Raw genomic sequence first — 16,791 nt, forward strand, 5'->3', positions numbered from 1 at the left:
TCCAGATTTTCGTTGTGTGGAAAAAGAACTTAATCGTTTCATTCCTAACTGCTCTAACTCTCATTTTAAAGTTATCCCTCTGGTTCGGCATTCCCAGCCCAAAGGGAATAATCTCTCAGAAACTCCCTGCTCCGGCTTCTTTTATCGTTTGGTCTGATTATGCCTCAAACTACTAAATGCAAGGAAATACAAGTCGAGGTTGTGCAACCTGTTCTCAAAATTGCACCTCTTAAGTTTGTATGCACCCATCCTTTTGCTGCTGCTGCCCCATCCACCACTGCTACAGCAATAACTTTTACTTTACCAAGGAAAATGTGCTACAGTTAAAAATGGCAACATTAATTCTGTATTTTTTTTGTTGCCCTGAGATCAATTTCCAGTCCGTTCTTCAACTTGACCCTGGTGAAACAGAGGGAAAGAATGAATTCTAACCGATGCCCTGGTGGTAGAGATGAGCCTGTTTGGGCAAACTCTGATCTTGGATTCCTTCTTTTCAGCTTTCCAAATGCGGGTTCACGTTCCTTCGTATTTTTGTAACTCTTCTGGGATAATTTCAGATTTGTCTTTCAATCAGTCCTGTTGCGATTACGTATTTTCTACCACCTAGAGTGCACCCATCAAATCTGACTCAACGTATGGAATCAGGAATTTAAAAATTCCTCTGCTGCAATGCCTGATTGTCAATTTAACATCACTATCTGGTAGATTTTTTTAATGCTGCTCGCTGGACTGCAATCTATGGAACACCTAGGCTTGGTATGGCGGATGGCAGGGGGGGGACACAAAAAATTAGAGGAACGACTGACCATGTCCTGTCATCTGCCCATGGGGAAGCATTGCCTGTGGCATTAGAGATACATCTGCGGCCTTGTTTTCCCCTCCCACTCTGCTGATAGGCCGCGTAAAGATTGGATGTTGTAAATAGAAGGAGGGGGGGCAGGGGACTGGCATGGCGAGGGATTGGAGGCAGCGAGTTGAAATAAACAGAAATAAAAAGCTGAGGAGTAATAAAGCTTTCAGATTCTGAATTAGAATCAACTGGGGTGTGAAACAAAAACAAAAAGAAAAATAAACCGAAATGCGGGAAGACCAGAAGGCGTTGTAAAAGGAATTGAACAGCAAATCAAAATAATAATTTTTAAAATAACATTCGGCGTGTCTGGTTTCTAAGTGTGTGTGTTTTTTTTAAGGCTGGCTCACATGATTTTTCAAGGGGTTGGAATAAATTGTGATTAGTTAAAAGCTTCAACATAGTCCAGAGCGAGTGCTGTGAGGAGTTTACAGTGGTGTGAAGGTGACTCTATCCGTGTTAGGGAAGCCTGGACATTTCCTCGATGCTCAGGACAAAAGCCTTTTCTTTCCATTTGTGTTCAAAGAGACATTTGTCTCGAGATGTTGCAGCTGTGGGCAGGGGGACTGCTTGATCGAAGACATCCCTTGTAGTTGTACTGACGGAGGCTGCGAACTAGACCCTGAACACTTAGTGTCTGCTTGTTGTTTTTTTTAATTACGCCTGTTTTTTTTTCTATGCTACCATGTACCATGTGTGACTCTTACTAATGTATTAATGTGAAGAATGTGGAAGCAACATTTTCCAGGCAAGGAAAACTTCCTGTTTCTTTTCTCTTTGTTTAATAATTGTGCACCATCTTTTCAAACTGTAAACGTTTGGTTTATACTAGTGAATTAATCCTTCCATTTGAGTGTGTATGAGTGCGTGTGTTTGACGAGAGTCACTAGTCTGTTTATGCGCACTTCATATGCTACAGTTTAACACATTTAAACCATCTAAGCTCTGTTGTGGTGCATGCAATGGAGATTAATGAGAATTAGAGAAATGGCTTCCCTTTTGTTTTTCTGCTAGATCGTACCGGCAACATTGCAGTCACACAAAGGCTGCCATTTAGCAAGGAGTAATCTCTAATTTACTTGGCAGGGGTGGCATTGGAATAGGATATGACTGGGTGGCAAAGAGCAAGAGACGTGAGCAAGGACAAGCAGTCTTTGTGCATCAGCACTAAAACAAAGACACTTTATACAGTGTGCTCCATGCAACAAGCTGTTCAGCTTTTCAATTGAGGGGGAGGTGGGGTCCTCTGTACTGTAGACAGTGAGAGCTCATAGCTCTCCACTGAATAAAATACAGCCTGGCTCCCCAAATAAAACAGCTGAAATGAAGAACTAAATTTGTGGCTAAAGATGTGCAATTGAAGGAAAAGTGCTCCTTCAATCAAATGGCTGAGTTGTATATTGTACCCCAGAAATGCCAACATATAACCTGCCTTAACAAACTTCTCAACATTTGTGGAGCAGCCTGGCTGTAACGGATTTAACATTTTTTTTAAATCGTCTGAGTGGAGACTGAAATGTTATAGGCTGACATTGTAGAATTAGTGTTGTTCCCCTTGATTCAAGCCTCTCACAACAAACACATCAGAATATGTAATCAGGACAGGCTGATTTACAAGCAGTTGCCGGGGCTCGCTTTTGTGGAGGCTCGAGCCCAGCTCTAAGCGCACACTTGATGTGTTTATTAGTGATGCTGAAGCCTTTCCCTTCCCGTCTCTCCCCCCACTGCCCCTCATTCCTCAGCTGAATGTCGATGCACGGCCTGTGACAGGTACCTGCATTAAGAGATTTGAATTATTAGCAAAATCCTTCAGGCCGCACAACTGCAAAGTGCTTGGCACCTCTTCCTAGTAACTACAGCGCAAACAAGTTTAGGGACATCACGCCTAGGCTTTTGACTGCTCTTCTGGGAGGATAGGGAAAAATTTATGTTTGCATAACAAAGTACCCTTTTGCCATGTCTATTATGGATTAGCATCTGTGAGGGCATAGACCACTCGCTGCACATTCTGGTCTTAGAGGTCAGCAGCCTCTGCAGAAGATAAAGCAGTATTGTTTTGAGATGAAAAGTTGAAAAATAGAGTTTAGTTTTTAGTCATTCAGCTGCGAGGAAAGTTTGCCTTCTGGGTTATGAGACAAATTCCTGTGCAGCAACATAGGGGCCAGATTGGATAATCGCTGGAATCGTGTTGAATAATAATGTAATCCTTACAGCAGAGCCGTTCTGCAAAGGCTGGTCCTTTAGAACAGTCCTTGCTTATGCCAGTGGTCAGAAACGGTAGGGAGTTCAAATCAAGATAAACTTTATCATTGAGGGAATTGTGAAGTTTCAAGAATTTCTCCCCTAATGCTTTTCAGTGGCCCAATAAAGCACGTATCATGCGTTCAGTGTGAACAACACCTTTTTTGCCCTTCCACTCCCAATCCTGATCCAGCTGGACAGCAGTAACCTCCACCTCTCTTTATACCGTGTTAATAAAATACCTGTATTAAACTGCCTGGGGCCCTGTAAATGAATTGTACAAACAACACGGGCAGTTAACAGAAATCTTTTTAGAATCAAACAGTGACTTTTAAGCTAAAATTATATGTGCTGTTAGAGTGTGCCAATAGGCTCAGGAAAAAGGTCAAGGATTTTGCTCGGGCTACCCTTTACAAAATGGCAGATTCCCAGCACATTCAGACGGTAGTGTTAATATAGTGATTAAGAAGCATGGAGAAGTATGCAGTGTCTCTAAAAATAACTTTATGGTAAGTTAACCTTTCACCTTCACTTTGGAGAAGATTTTGTCGTTTGAATGATTTTGGAATGTTTTGGGTTGGACATAGCATTTTGAGATTAATAGAATTGATTTTCACTGATCTAAATAATATTGACATGGCACAAATGCTAAATTCACTAAATTAATAATGCCTTCATGCGATGTATTTTCATTGCCAATCTTGACTGCAGCTGCTCGAGTCATTCATAAGTTAAAATGGTGTTTAGCATGATGAAGAAAAATGACATGTGCAGGGGCAGGTTTTTAAATAATTAGCGTAGATGCAGTGTGACTGAATGTTTGGATAGAGCCGATAGCAGTAGCAGATGTTCTGCAAAACCTGCCGTTTCTGCACTCCTCTTGCCAGCTCCTCATCTTCTGGGAGCTCAAGTTGTTTGAAAGGAACACTGCAATGTGTTGGGAGTGCAACTGAATTGCATTTTGTTCACTTGGGCCAGTATGATGTTTAGTGGTTTTCGTTCTTCCTATTGACGAGTAATTGATTATTAACCCCTTCATTTATCAATGCTACTTGCAGTTCTTAGCAGGAATGTCTAACAGCTTCAGGACTCGCATTATGTTGAAGCTTACCTTCACTTGTTGGATGTTTTGCCAGGTTACCAGGTGGAGTGTTGTGTTTCAGGGGAGAGCTGCATTAGATGACAGTCCTGAGTATCTCTGTTCAGCAATCAAAGGCGGGGCGGGGGGGGGGGGGCTCTATTTGCTAAGTCAAAGGTAGTGATCACGGGGGAATGACCTTATTTATTAATCTTGTCTATGTTCTGGTGCTGTGACTAAATGATTTTTTAAAAATCTGCCCTATATAGTGATCAAGTTTATAATTTTCACAATCGGCTATTTCACAACTATTCATCCACGGTACACCCACACAAACGATTATCCGATCATTCCTATTTTCTAATTTTTCAGGTTGAAAGATTTAAAATCACAAGTGAATACTGCCTCTGATAACCCTGGCAAGTCACCAGTCAGCACATTTGTAGAGGTTAAAACAGCACCTTGCACTGAGCACTCTGTCGTGGTGAAGTTCAGGCCTTTTTTGTGCTGACTTAGAAGTGCTGAGTCTGTGCAGCGTGTCTGATTGGCCTCATATATTTAATATTCTCTGGTCGGATATTTTACTGAGTGCATAGGCTCTAGCTTCAATACGATTAGAAACGGCACTAAAAAATGTAAACGTCATTCCAGCCTTGCTTTTAACTTTGCTAATATAATAGTTATGGGTAAAACAACGGTGTCTTAAAGCCGTGGTGAGATTTCTTTTGAAGCCATCCTGGTACAACCAGAATTGGGGTGATGCAAAGAAGCAGCGTGAAGTTCTGCTAACCATGCAGAAATCGCACCATGTTGAGCCCTATTGGATTTGGTTCACTGGTGTCTGATTTCTCCTTTGTTTGCAGTCTGGTTTTTGGATCAGATATTACCTTGTCTGCATTTAGGGATCATTTTATTTGCTTAGGGCTCCTAATAAAAAATTGTTTTTTCTCCATATTTCACAAATGAACACACTTAGTAACACTGCAACGTTCAGGTCATGTTCATTCCCTTCTCCGCTTGTTCCCCACCCCTTTCTGTCTCCCCACACCAAAGAATGAGTGGTACTCGGCCATCATGAAGAATATATTACACAGGGAACACAGGAGTGTGTGCGGTACACAGACATGGTGGATTATTCTCCCTCTTAAATTTCACAGGTCTTCCAAATGCCTATCGTGTATTTACACATACTTTATAATAAATTATTTCCTCTCTGCCCAATGTCGTGCCCCCCGCAACCCCTTGATGTGATTCCTGATGTGAAACCTAGCTGGGATTCATTGAGATGTCTTCATGAATACTTGATGGTGCGAAACAGTGCTGAATGCTGCCTCCATACTTATTTAGAGTATTCTTATCAATAAACTGCAGTACAACAAATCAAACGTAATCTAATGCACATTAATGTTATGTGTTGTGTACGGGGTCTAAGCTGATTTTATATCAGGCTCAGTACCGTCAGCTCCCGATATGCAGGGCTTGTGCAGGTGTCGGCAACATCAAAGTACATTTGACCTGTGCCCCCTGTTCTTACTGGAGTTTACACTCAACCCATCCCAAAGTTCTGCTGTTCTTCGCCTTAGTGCTATTGTCCAGATACAGTTCAAGCCTGGGATTGCAACATGTATTCGAGTGCACAAATTGAGAAAAATTCCAGCAGGCCGTTCACCTTACGCTCCTCAATAACTCAGTGCTTCGACAGACTAAAATGCAAATTGCGTCCATGTTGGTGCCATGGGAATAGATAAAGTTAAACCTTTGGCTGTCCTCGCCCGGGGAGGAAATTTGGAATTTTATTTCTCTTCCAAAGGTGAAAGGAAAAAGTTACGTTATCGCCTTGCACTGAGATGGAGTGAGGAATATGCATTCAGTTGAGGGCAAGTTTCAATATGAAGTCTCAGATTAACTCAACATTTGTTCCCACTACAGCAAAGGTCATGTAACCTCGTACTGCATCAGTTCACAGCCAGTGTGAGCTGGACTGTCTTTGCTGTCTTCAAGATTTAAAATTCAAAATACTCCTTCAGAAAGTATGGGGCGATTCTCCAAGATGGAGACCAAGTGTTCGCGCCGTCGTGAACGCCGTCGCGTTTCACGATGGCATGAAGAGGGCCCGGGTACGACTGATTCTGTCCCCCACAGGGGGCCAGCGTGGCGCTGAAGCGCTTCACGCCGCTCCAGCCTCCCTTCCCGGCGCCAAATGAGCGCCCTGCCAACCTGCGCATTCACAGGGGACTTCTTTGTCGCGCCGGCCCCGACTCAACATGGCGTCGGTGTTCAGGGGCCGGCAGCGCAACAAAGTAGGCCCGGGGGTGGGGGAGAGGCCGGCCTGCCGATTGGTGGGCCCCGATCGCGGGCCAGACCCCATTGGAGGCCCCCCCCCCGGTGAAGGATTGCTTTTCCACGCCCCACAGGCCGCCCCCCCCCCTCCCCCGGACCCTTCGCGCAGAGTTCCCGCCGGCAGGGTCCTGGTGAACGGCGCCGGCAGGACTCTGTCATATCCGCGCGGTCGCTCGGCCCATCCAGGCCGGAGAACCGGCGGCCCCACCGATTCCAGCGGCCCGCAGCCAGTGCCTCATCAAACGCGCCGGCGCAAATGGCGCCGATTCTCCGCACCTCGGAGAATCGCACGCCGGCGTCGTGGCGCGGTTGCGGCGATTCTCCGGCCCGGCGCAGGGCTCGGAGAATCGCCCCCTATATCTTTTTTTTTTTAATATTGAAGAGAAGTCCCTGATTTGATTCTTCTTCTGTGCTTGGTCAGCTGATCGCAGCCATCAGAACAAATAGCCCCAGCTAGGGAGGATAAAGAATCCGATACGCTTCTATGCATATGTGAATCTCTGGCTTGGACTGATGCCGTCCAAGGTTAAATATGTCAGGCATGCACTCTAAAGGATGCAAGGTAGAGATAGTTAGAGAAAAGAGGCCTGTGAAAGTATTACCCCCCTGGCGTAAGCCACGGTCCTAAGATTCTGTGCTTGCTCTTTTGAAGATGAATCTGGTTGGCCCCGCTTCCCCTTGCTCTTTCCCCATATCACTGCAGCAATTTTCTCCTTCACCAGTGAAAAGTGAAACTGTGATGGGAGACTCTGAGTGGCAAGTGATCCTGCCGCCAGAATCGCGGTGCAACATACAAGTGCTGTCATGCTCGTGTTACAGGTAGTTTTTTAATGTATGCTGTGCGTTGAATCATACAACAAGAATTACTACACCAAAGGTACCCACATCTTGCCTTTCGTGTTGAGTTTGTAGCATATACAGAACCGGAAATAGTTGCCAGCATTTCTATAAAGAAACGTGTGCTCATCGAGGCCGCAGGTTGAAAATGGCAAATTCAATATTTGTCGCAAGTAATTGCAGGAATTTTATTGATTGCATTTCACAATTCTGTTCAAAAGGGACATGACAACCAGTGCTTTGGTTAGAATTCCAGTCATTATTTCGCTGACAGCTACTTTTATTTCTGATTTCCAGCATTCGTTTTTTTTTCTCCTTTTGCATTGTTTCTGTTAGACTGTCGGTTTATTTAGTTGCATTTCAGCTTACTGAAGATCCATGCTCATCCCGATCTGAACCGGCCTTTAATAACAATTCACGTTCATTTCTTCCTTTGCAGGTATCCGCCCACAAATTATGAATGGACCAATGCACCCCCGCCCTCTGGTGGCACTGCTAGATGGCAGAGACTGTACCGTGGAGATGCCAATCCTCAAGGACATGGCAACTGTTGCTTTCTGTGACGCACAATCTACTCAGGAGATTCATGAAAAGGTAGTATTCAGTTTCAACCTCAAGTAGAACAAGGTAAAAAAAAAAAGTCCCAACTTGTCCTTTCTAGCACCATCTCCATCTCCCCCTCCCCCGATCCAGTTGGAGGTTTTCTTTTGGGTCGGCTTAAGGAATGTCTGAGTAACCTTTGTTTCCCTCATGGGTTCAGCAATAGTCATTGATTCCCGTAATAGCTTTCACATTCTAAGAACAAGTTTTAAGAATCCTCCACCATAAAGTACACACATTATGGCTTTGCTAAGAAGGAGTACATCCCAATGAACTAGCACTATGAATTGCGTGCGCTAATTCTCACTTAAAGAATTAACCATGGGTGTAGTTTACCCAGATTAGGAAGCTCGAGCAAGGATCGAGCTGGGCTGATCCACCCAGAGAGACACAATTTTGCTGAAAAACACCAACGTGGACCTTCCAGCATCCAGAGATTTTGAGCTTTATTTCTGAAGTAAATGCTTTGGCCTCAGATCCCGCCCCTCCGCTAGCACCTGCCAGATTTGTACGTATGTGTATCGGTTGCTGTTGGTAACCAGTACTCTTTAATATTTAATGATTTGGGTTGTTTCCATTTAACCGTTTCACATGTTTTCTTTCGCGTTTAGCTTTTCACCCTCTTTCTGCGAAAGGGTCTCATACTTGCAGTGTAGGCCGTGTTTTAGAATGGGAGAAATCATGTCATTCTGAAAAATTCTACCACAGATTATTCCAACGATTCATGCTCTGCATAATACCTACCGCAGTCTGTCTCCCTCAGTCGTTTTACTGGCTGTACTGTGGCACATATATTACAGTTTTTAAAAAAACCACATTAGAAATGCTCACGGACAATGACTATAGTTAGTTACAATATCTCTTTTATTTGATGATCTCCATAACAATACCCAGCGGAATGTGTCTCAATCTCTCTCTGCAAAGCAGCCAACAGTTCTGTGATGGTTTTAACCAGGACTATCCTCTTTCCTATGGCTAGAGGAAAGTATTCGGCATCCTAGGGCGTTTAGGCTCGGCTCCAAAAGAGGGAGCTTTGTGACAAGTCTGGGTTATGGAAATGATTCTTTGCTGGCAATTTGATTTAAGTATATGCCCTGATGCATGGAAGTATATGCTGCTGCTTTATAATTGGCTCAACTCTCAAAAAAAAACAGGAGGGTATTTGTTTGTGGCAAGGATGCTTCCATTTCCAAAATATTTGACACTGATAGAAACATTCTTTGTCTTCTGATCTTTTGTTTGTTTGGGAATTAATGAATTGCAGTTGGTTCTTATAGCTGTGGGTCACTTTGACTTTTGATTCGCAGAAAGTAATACCAGAATTTTGTTCTGTTCTTCAGTGGACATTGCACACCTGCTAAAGGAATGCCGACTGCATAATATAAGAGAACAAGATTTAATGTGAAATAAAATAAAACCACCACAGAGGGAGGCGTCCACGCCTGTTGAGGACGTCAAGTGAAACCTGTCAGTTTTATTGTGGGATGGTTTCCTTCTTGTTTGGACACCCCCAAGATAATTCCCCCTCTCCTTGACCGGATGAACCTTGCACCTCCCAACCCCCCTCACCACAGCCTGGCAGCTTGACCCTGGCAAGACACCGGACTTAACTTAAAGTAGTTCTATGACATCTCTTCACTGGGGGCCGCTTGTAGTCCCAGCATTGACCACCACTCCCAGTGGTGTGGCAGGCACTAGAGAGCCGTTTGGCCTTTGATTGGCTGTTAGCTCTCTATTGGGAGATCGGGATGGTGGGGGAATGGGGGTGGGGGAGATGCTGGTGGAGGTCTCTCCTCACTGCAGGGCCTCCTGTTCAATCAGAGTTGGACTCTCCTCTGACTTTACAGCTGGGAGTGTGCAACGCCACAACCCCTGTGCAAAATTGTGGCTCTCATGATTTAGCTGAAGCCATTTAGGGAGATGATTATGTTAAGTTGGCAGCACTTCACCTCAAACCTGGAGGTTTGAACTCCAAAAAATGCCTGAAACCAGATTTGACTGGAGTGCTTAGAGATTCTTTCGCCTTGTCACCTTGTGGCATTTGGAGCCCTTTTGAAGCCTCTTTGCAGCAATTTATCTGCCTCCATCCCTCCCTGACCCCAACACTTCTGAGTCATTGCAGGCTTGGATTGGTACAGCCTCCAGATATTTAAATGATCAGTCTCAATATAGAATTTAGCCCAGGACTGGGATCCTATGATGGTGGAATTCTGGGACCTGTATGATTACTGTATGGAATATTTAGAGATGTGCAAATAATTAATTTCAATAAAGCCGTGACTTTCTTCAGAACAATCCAAGTTAAAAGTGCAGAATTGCCTCTCTTGCTGCCCCCACTAGGTTTTAAATAAAACATGCTACCAGCGGCCAATCCTGGAGAAACCGATGGTGAAGTTGGAAAGTCAGTGGAAAGTAGCATACAAGGAGAAAACAAATACCTTTTAAGACTTAACTTCCCCCTTTTCTATTTAAAATGACTCACATGATGGGTTTACAGCTCAGAAGTTAGTCATTCTTAAATGTGAATGAATAAATCAATTAATGACTCACATGCAAGTGAACTAGTCAGTAGTAACTTGGTCAATCTAGTAGGTGAGATGCAGATTCCCTTATGGACAGCCATGAAGGGTTGAGCTCAAGTAAGGTGGCAGAGTTCAGTTTGAGGATGGGCTGTGTGACTAATCAGAGGTCCACCGTATCTATTGTGCCATAATTGTTCTTAGCATTAAACAATGGACTTTGAGAAAAACACATGTGCAGGTTTACATTCAGTCTCCTGAACCCACCCCTTGCCTGAGGATTCTAGGCCAATTTCCCAGGTTAGATTATTTCCATAATTTCAACAGGCTCCCAACCTCTGCTGGGGAATCTGAATGAGGCAAGTGGGAAAATAGCCGAGAGGCCCCGGGTGGAAACTTCTGCCGTCTCCAGTAATGTGTTTGGAGGTGGGAAGGCACTTAATCGGGCGAAAAGGTAGTCTGCACCCCTGCTGCCTTCCCGCCTTCACCCCGATTTGGTCGGGGCCTGTAGGATGGCCTTCCTGCCTTTCTACCACTTAAGGACCTCATTGTGCTGCCGCTAGCATGAAAATGAAATGAAATGAAAATCGCTTATTGTCACAAGTAGGCTTCAAATGAAGTTACTGTGAAAAGGCCCTAGTCGCCACATTCCGGCGCCTGTTCGGGGAGGCTGGTACGGGAATTGAACCGTGCTGCTGGCCTGCCTTGGTCTGCTTTAAAAGCCAGCGATTTAGCCCAGTGTGCTAAACCAGCTGCAGGCTGGCGTATCACCACAAGGGGAGCATGACAAGTAAACCTGTGCGGACTGCTTGTCGTCTCCCTGGAGTCGGGGGGCAGTAAGAGCCGGGAGAGGGACGGGAGAGCTGGAGGGAGGAGAGAACTGGAGGGAGGGGAGATCTGGGGGACAGGAAGATCTGGGTGGAGGGGAGAGCTGGGGGGCAGAAAGATCTGGGGGGAGGGGAGAGCCGGAGGGAGGGAAGAGCTCGAGGGAGGGGGTGGAGCTGCTGAGTGCCAACTCCCTGCACTTGCTGCTGACCACCCCTACAACCATGACTCCCACCCTAGGAAACCCCTTCCGCCATTTCTTACCATGTCCTGGATCACTATACGATGCTAGGCCTCAGGTGGCCGTTGTTTCAGAGGCATTCACTGCCTCGTTGGCGTGACCACCACCTCCAGTGCCCTGATCCTGGGGAAAGACCCGCTATTGCCTCTCAACTGCCTGCATTTTTGTGGTGATTAAAAAGCAAAAAGTAATACTGCAAATGCACAAAATCTGAAATAGAAATAGAACAAAGAACAAAGAACAAAGAAATGTACAGCACAGGAACAGGCCCTTCGGCCCTCCAAGCCCGTGCCGACCATACTGCCCGACTAAACTACAATCTTCTACACTTCCTGGGTCCGTATCCTTCTATTCCCATCCTATTCATATATTTGTCAAGATGCCCCTTAAATGTCCCTATCGTCCCTGCTTCCACTACCTCCTCCGGTAGCGAGTTCCAGGCACCCACTACCCTCTGCGTAAAAAACTTGCCTCGTACATCTACTCTATACCTTGCCCCTCTCACCTTAAACCTATGCCCCCTAGTAATTGACCCCTCTACCCTGGGGAAAAGCCTCTGACTATCCACTCTGTCTATGCCCCTCCTACTTTTGTAGACCTCTATCAGTCGCCCCTCAACCTCCTTCGTTCCAGTGAGAACAAACCGAGTTTATTCAATCGCTCCTCATAGCTTATGCCCTCCATACCAGGCAACATTCTGGGAAATCTCTTCTGCACCCTCTCTAAAGCCTCCACATCCTTCTGGTAGTGTGGCGACCAGAATTGAACACTATACTCCAAGTGTGACCTAACTAAGGTTCTATACAGCTGCAACATGACTTGCCAATTCTTATACTCAATGCCCCGGCCAATGAAGGCAAGCATGCCGTATGCCTTCTTGACTACCTTCTCCACCTGTGTTGCCCCTTTCAATGACCTGTGGACCTGTACTCCTAGATCTCTTTGACTTTCAATACTCTTGAGGGTTCTACCATTCACTGTATATTCCCTAACTGCATTAGACCTTCCAAAATGCATTACCTCACATTTGTCCGGATTAAACTCCATCTGCCATCTCTCCGCCCAAGTCTCCAGACAATCTAAATCCTGCTGTATCCTCAGACAGTCCTCATCGCTATCCGCAATTCCACCAACCTTTGTGTCGTCTGCAAACTTACTAATCAGACCAGTTACATTTTCCTCCAAATCATTTATATATACTACAAACAGCAAAGGTCCCAACACTGATCCCTGTGGAACACCACTGGTCACAGCCCTCCAATTAGAAAAGCATCCCTCCATTGCTACCCTCTGCCTTCTATGGCCTATCCAGTTCTGTATCCACCTTGCCAGTTCACCCCTGATCCCGTGTGACTTCACCTTTTGTACTAGTCTACCATGAGGGACCTTGTCAAAGGCCTTACTGAAGTCCTTTGAAATTTCTGGAAATACTCAGCAGGTCTGGCAGCATCTGTGGAGAGAGAGGGAGACAGAGTTAACCATTCAGGTCTGTGAGCTTTCATCGGAATAGTCTAGATTCTGTGCTGACTTTGTTTTGAAGTGGGTCAATTGAGATAAAGACTCTTGGAGTCAGGTGTGAATGGATTTGGGCCTAAGTACCAAATGGAGTTCGTGAAACTTTAATTACATAGAATGAGACTATTTGTCTCTCTGGCTCTTCAATAAGTCCCACATTCTTTCCTCATAACCCTGCATTTTTTTTCCTTTTCAAGTATCCATCCAGTTCAAAGGTTTCTATTAAATCTGCTCCGCCTCCCTTTCAAGCAGTAAAGTCCAGATCATAAAATCTCACTGCATTGATCCTCAACTCCCCAGTTACCTTAAATCTTTGTCCTTTTGTTGCTGATGTCACTGCCAGTACAACGGTTTATCTTTATCCTCTTGATCAAAACGCTTCACAATTTTGAGTGATTCATTTAAATCTCCCCTCAATCCCTTTTGCCCAAAACAGAACAATTCCACCTTCTCTAGTAACTCCACATAACTAAAGTCAGTCGTCCCTCATACGGTTCTAATAAATCTCCTCTGCACCCTCACTAAGTGCAAACTATCTGATATCCTTCCTGAAGTAGAGTGCTCAGAATTGGATACAATATTCCAGCTGAGGCCTAACCAGTGATTTGTAAAAGTTTAACATAACTTCCTTGCTTTTGCATGTTTTGTATAAAGCCTTTGATTAAAAGCCTTCTCAACTGGTTCTGCCTCACTGTGTGTATGAACTTCAGATCTCTCTTCCTGTAAAATTGTACCATTTAATTGACATTGCCTTTCCACATTTTTCTTTGCAAAATGCATCACTTTACACTTTACCTACATTAAGTTTCATTTGCCATGTGCCTGCCCAATTCAGCAGTCTCTCTGTGACTTCCTGAAGACTGCTACTAAGCGCCTCATTTCATTAGCTTGGAAGACAGTGTTTCATTCCCTGTATTCCAGTTTCCAACGTCAGAGGGAGCGATTGACTCCTTCTCCAGCTGCATTCACTTCTTTGCCAATTAAGATATTCTTTGCTAGTGAACAAACCTCATGCATGCATAACAAGTTCAGATTTAGTATTGCGAAGAGAGTTGGCAAAATGTTATGTTTTATTCTTGTCCCTGAGGAGTGAAAAATTCTGTAATCAAGTGGAATCGGCAGTATTGATTCCCAGCTACTGTCCAGTTATTGCTTTTTATAAATCTGGTTCATAGTTTATAAGCTGACTCATAGTGCACTTATTCCTCTGCTAATTGAAGTCCAGGGGAAGATGAACGGTCTATGGTCAATTAGGCAAGTTAGATACAATGGCAAGTGTTTCTCTTCAGCTCTGGGCAGTAATATGTTTCCAGATGTTGTATCTTTCAAGTCAAGCTCCAGCTTGTAGAGATCGCAGGCTCATTTTACGCAGGACTGATGGTGAAGGTTGAGAAGAGTAAGAAAATGGAACAGTCTATCACAATTTGAGCACAACTTCCTTTAAGCAAGGTTTTTAGAGGCTTCACCCAACCCTTCAGGCAGCGAAATATATCTCTGCCAGTTTTTCCATTATTTGCTAATAACACTTAAACTCCTTGAAAGAATCATTTGAGTAGTGTTAATAGCACAAATTTCAACTATTTCATTAATCACTTGTTTTTTTTTGTTAACTCATAACAAAATCTTCATTAGCCTTAACATAATGGGGAAAATGTCAGCCAAATCTCCGATGTAATTTTTTCAGGTTGGGTTTACTATTTGTAGAAAAGAAATTAAAACATCCCAAAATTCTTAATTTTTGCCTTCATTGTTGTTTGCTTCCAAGGATGAGGGCAGAGACCCAGGTTGATTGGGCACCTGATATTCTTCTCTGATTTGGAACAGCACACCTCCTCCTCCTTATGGTGTGTTTTGAAAATGCTGTGTGGTATTTGCAGTAAGCTCAGCATTTACATTATTCTGGGAGTGCAAATGGGTCGGGAGAGAGCTGAAACCATTGCACCCTTTCCTTTCCTGTCCATAGTAAGTGTGGATTTTGGAGTTTCATGGCTCAGAGCATGTGGCGATCAATTTAAATAACATCAGCAAACTTTTGTGAGTTTAAATGAAGAGGATTATTTATTCACTCATTCAGTCCAAAAGTCTAAATCCTAAGTCAGTTGCTCAGAGCGCAGGAATACACGATCACAGACAATATTCACACTATAGTTAAAAAGAATCGGGCACTTTTACAAGGTGTAAACAGAAGAATAGTTTAAGAGTCTAGCTCATTAAGAAGAACATTCATTACCGGCCCGATAAAGCAAGGAGTCTTTTCAACTTTTGAATTGAGTTTTAGATGAGTTCAAATAGATGGAGTTGGACATCAGGATAATTGCAGGAATCCCTCAGCGAGACAAAGGTTCACAAATGTAGGCATATTAAGGTTTTTCATCAGGAAGTCAAATTACTTTACAGGTGAAGTTGGATTTAGGAATCAGTCTGGGAGGCTTTTTAAAATCTAGAAGCCTCCAGGTTTGGCTTTGGTGTTGCTGCCTTGGTCTGCAGCTGACATGGCTGATCTGATTGTGGACTCAGCCCCACTTTCCTGATGATCTTTGCGGACTGCTCAGGTCTCTCTCAGTGTTCAGATAATAAAGGATTGTGGTCACATGATCAACTGTTTACTCAGAATGGCTTTCAATCAAAAGCCATTGCTATACAGTGAAGATAGATTTTGGCTCTTGGTGATAACTAGTTTTCTGCAATTCTCCTTTTGTTGAATTGCACTCTTGGAGACATGGGCTGGAATCTTGTACTCTTGCTGATGGTGAGCTTGGAGGGGGAGGGCATTTACTGAGGTGGGATAGTGGTGTACCTGAACTCTGCCAACATCCCGTTTCTGCCAGAATTAATTTCTGGTCGTGAAGGCCCATGGTTGATTGTCCTGTACCGCTGTTAACTGAGATCATTAAGGGGTCAATAACCATTTAAGGGCTGCATTCCACTGCCACTGGTAGAGCGGATGGGCCCATCACCCTGCTGCATGCACAACAGGTAAAATTGTGCGTTCACCTTTGGGGTGAGGGGGTGTCCCTCGATCAAAGGCCCTCAGTGCTTGATATCGAGGGCTTGGACATCAGGAATAGAGAGCCCCAATCCCGTGAAACCCCCATGACATACCTGTGTCCTGGGACTCCATTGCCTGTCCTTCCGGCAGCAGCCATGGCCTTTCCTGTGGCGTTGCTGAGCATAAGAGGCCAACAGCTCGCGGGTGTCTTGATTCCAGGGGAAGGCCTGCCAGTAGTCTCTCAATTCAATTAGGAACTTTGTGGAAGCTTGATTACCTGTGTTGAAATTACAAAAGTCACCTGACCCTTGTGTTGAAATTACAAACGTCACCTCAGCCTTGTATTGAATTTGCAAAAGTCACCTGACCCTCATCAGCCACTAGCTGTCAATAGATAGTGTCCATTTAAAAAAAAAAAGACATTCCCAGAAGTTTCCAAACGAACACAGTCCTGGTTTGAAATTGTGAATGGAATGAGTCTTCACTGAGCATGACTGGGAGCAAAATCTATATTTTTTTAAATCTGCGCTCACTGGAGGAGCATCGGACCCTGGGATCTTTGTTGCTGAAAAGCGGCTGTGGGATTGGATCCAGATTACTGGGATTTGACAGACATTACATGATAATGGGTAAATGCAATAGGCTCGTTGTATAATTTTGTATCCGGTGCTTTAGAACTTCAAATATATACCTGTTTGCAAGTGTATTGTGTGAGGCACCAGCTGAGTATTCTTGGAGACTGAAATTATCAATGAA

The 16,791-nt window shown here is 44.3% G+C and overlaps 1 protein-coding gene across 7 annotated transcripts in view; it reads left to right on the forward strand.

Moving 5' to 3' along the window:
• Positions 1-16,791, forward strand: part of ctbp2a (C-terminal binding protein 2a) — a 433,668-nt gene that overhangs the window by 327,311 nt on the left and 89,566 nt on the right. For 6 of the 7 annotated variants that reach the window (XM_072479240.1, XM_072479239.1, XM_072479241.1 and 3 more), the window contains one exon: positions 7,786-7,940. In XM_072479240.1, coding sequence (XP_072335341.1) covers positions 7,786-7,940 — 155 coding nt within the window. Of the gene's footprint in view, positions 1-1,315; positions 1,599-7,785; positions 7,941-16,791 lie in introns of those variants that run through there. The other variant, XM_072479244.1, reaches the window with a different exon arrangement.

Source organism: Scyliorhinus torazame, chromosome 16 (genome assembly GCF_047496885.1).
Source record: "Scyliorhinus torazame isolate Kashiwa2021f chromosome 16, sScyTor2.1, whole genome shotgun sequence".
NCBI lineage: Eukaryota > Metazoa > Chordata > Chondrichthyes > Carcharhiniformes > Scyliorhinidae > Scyliorhinus > Scyliorhinus torazame.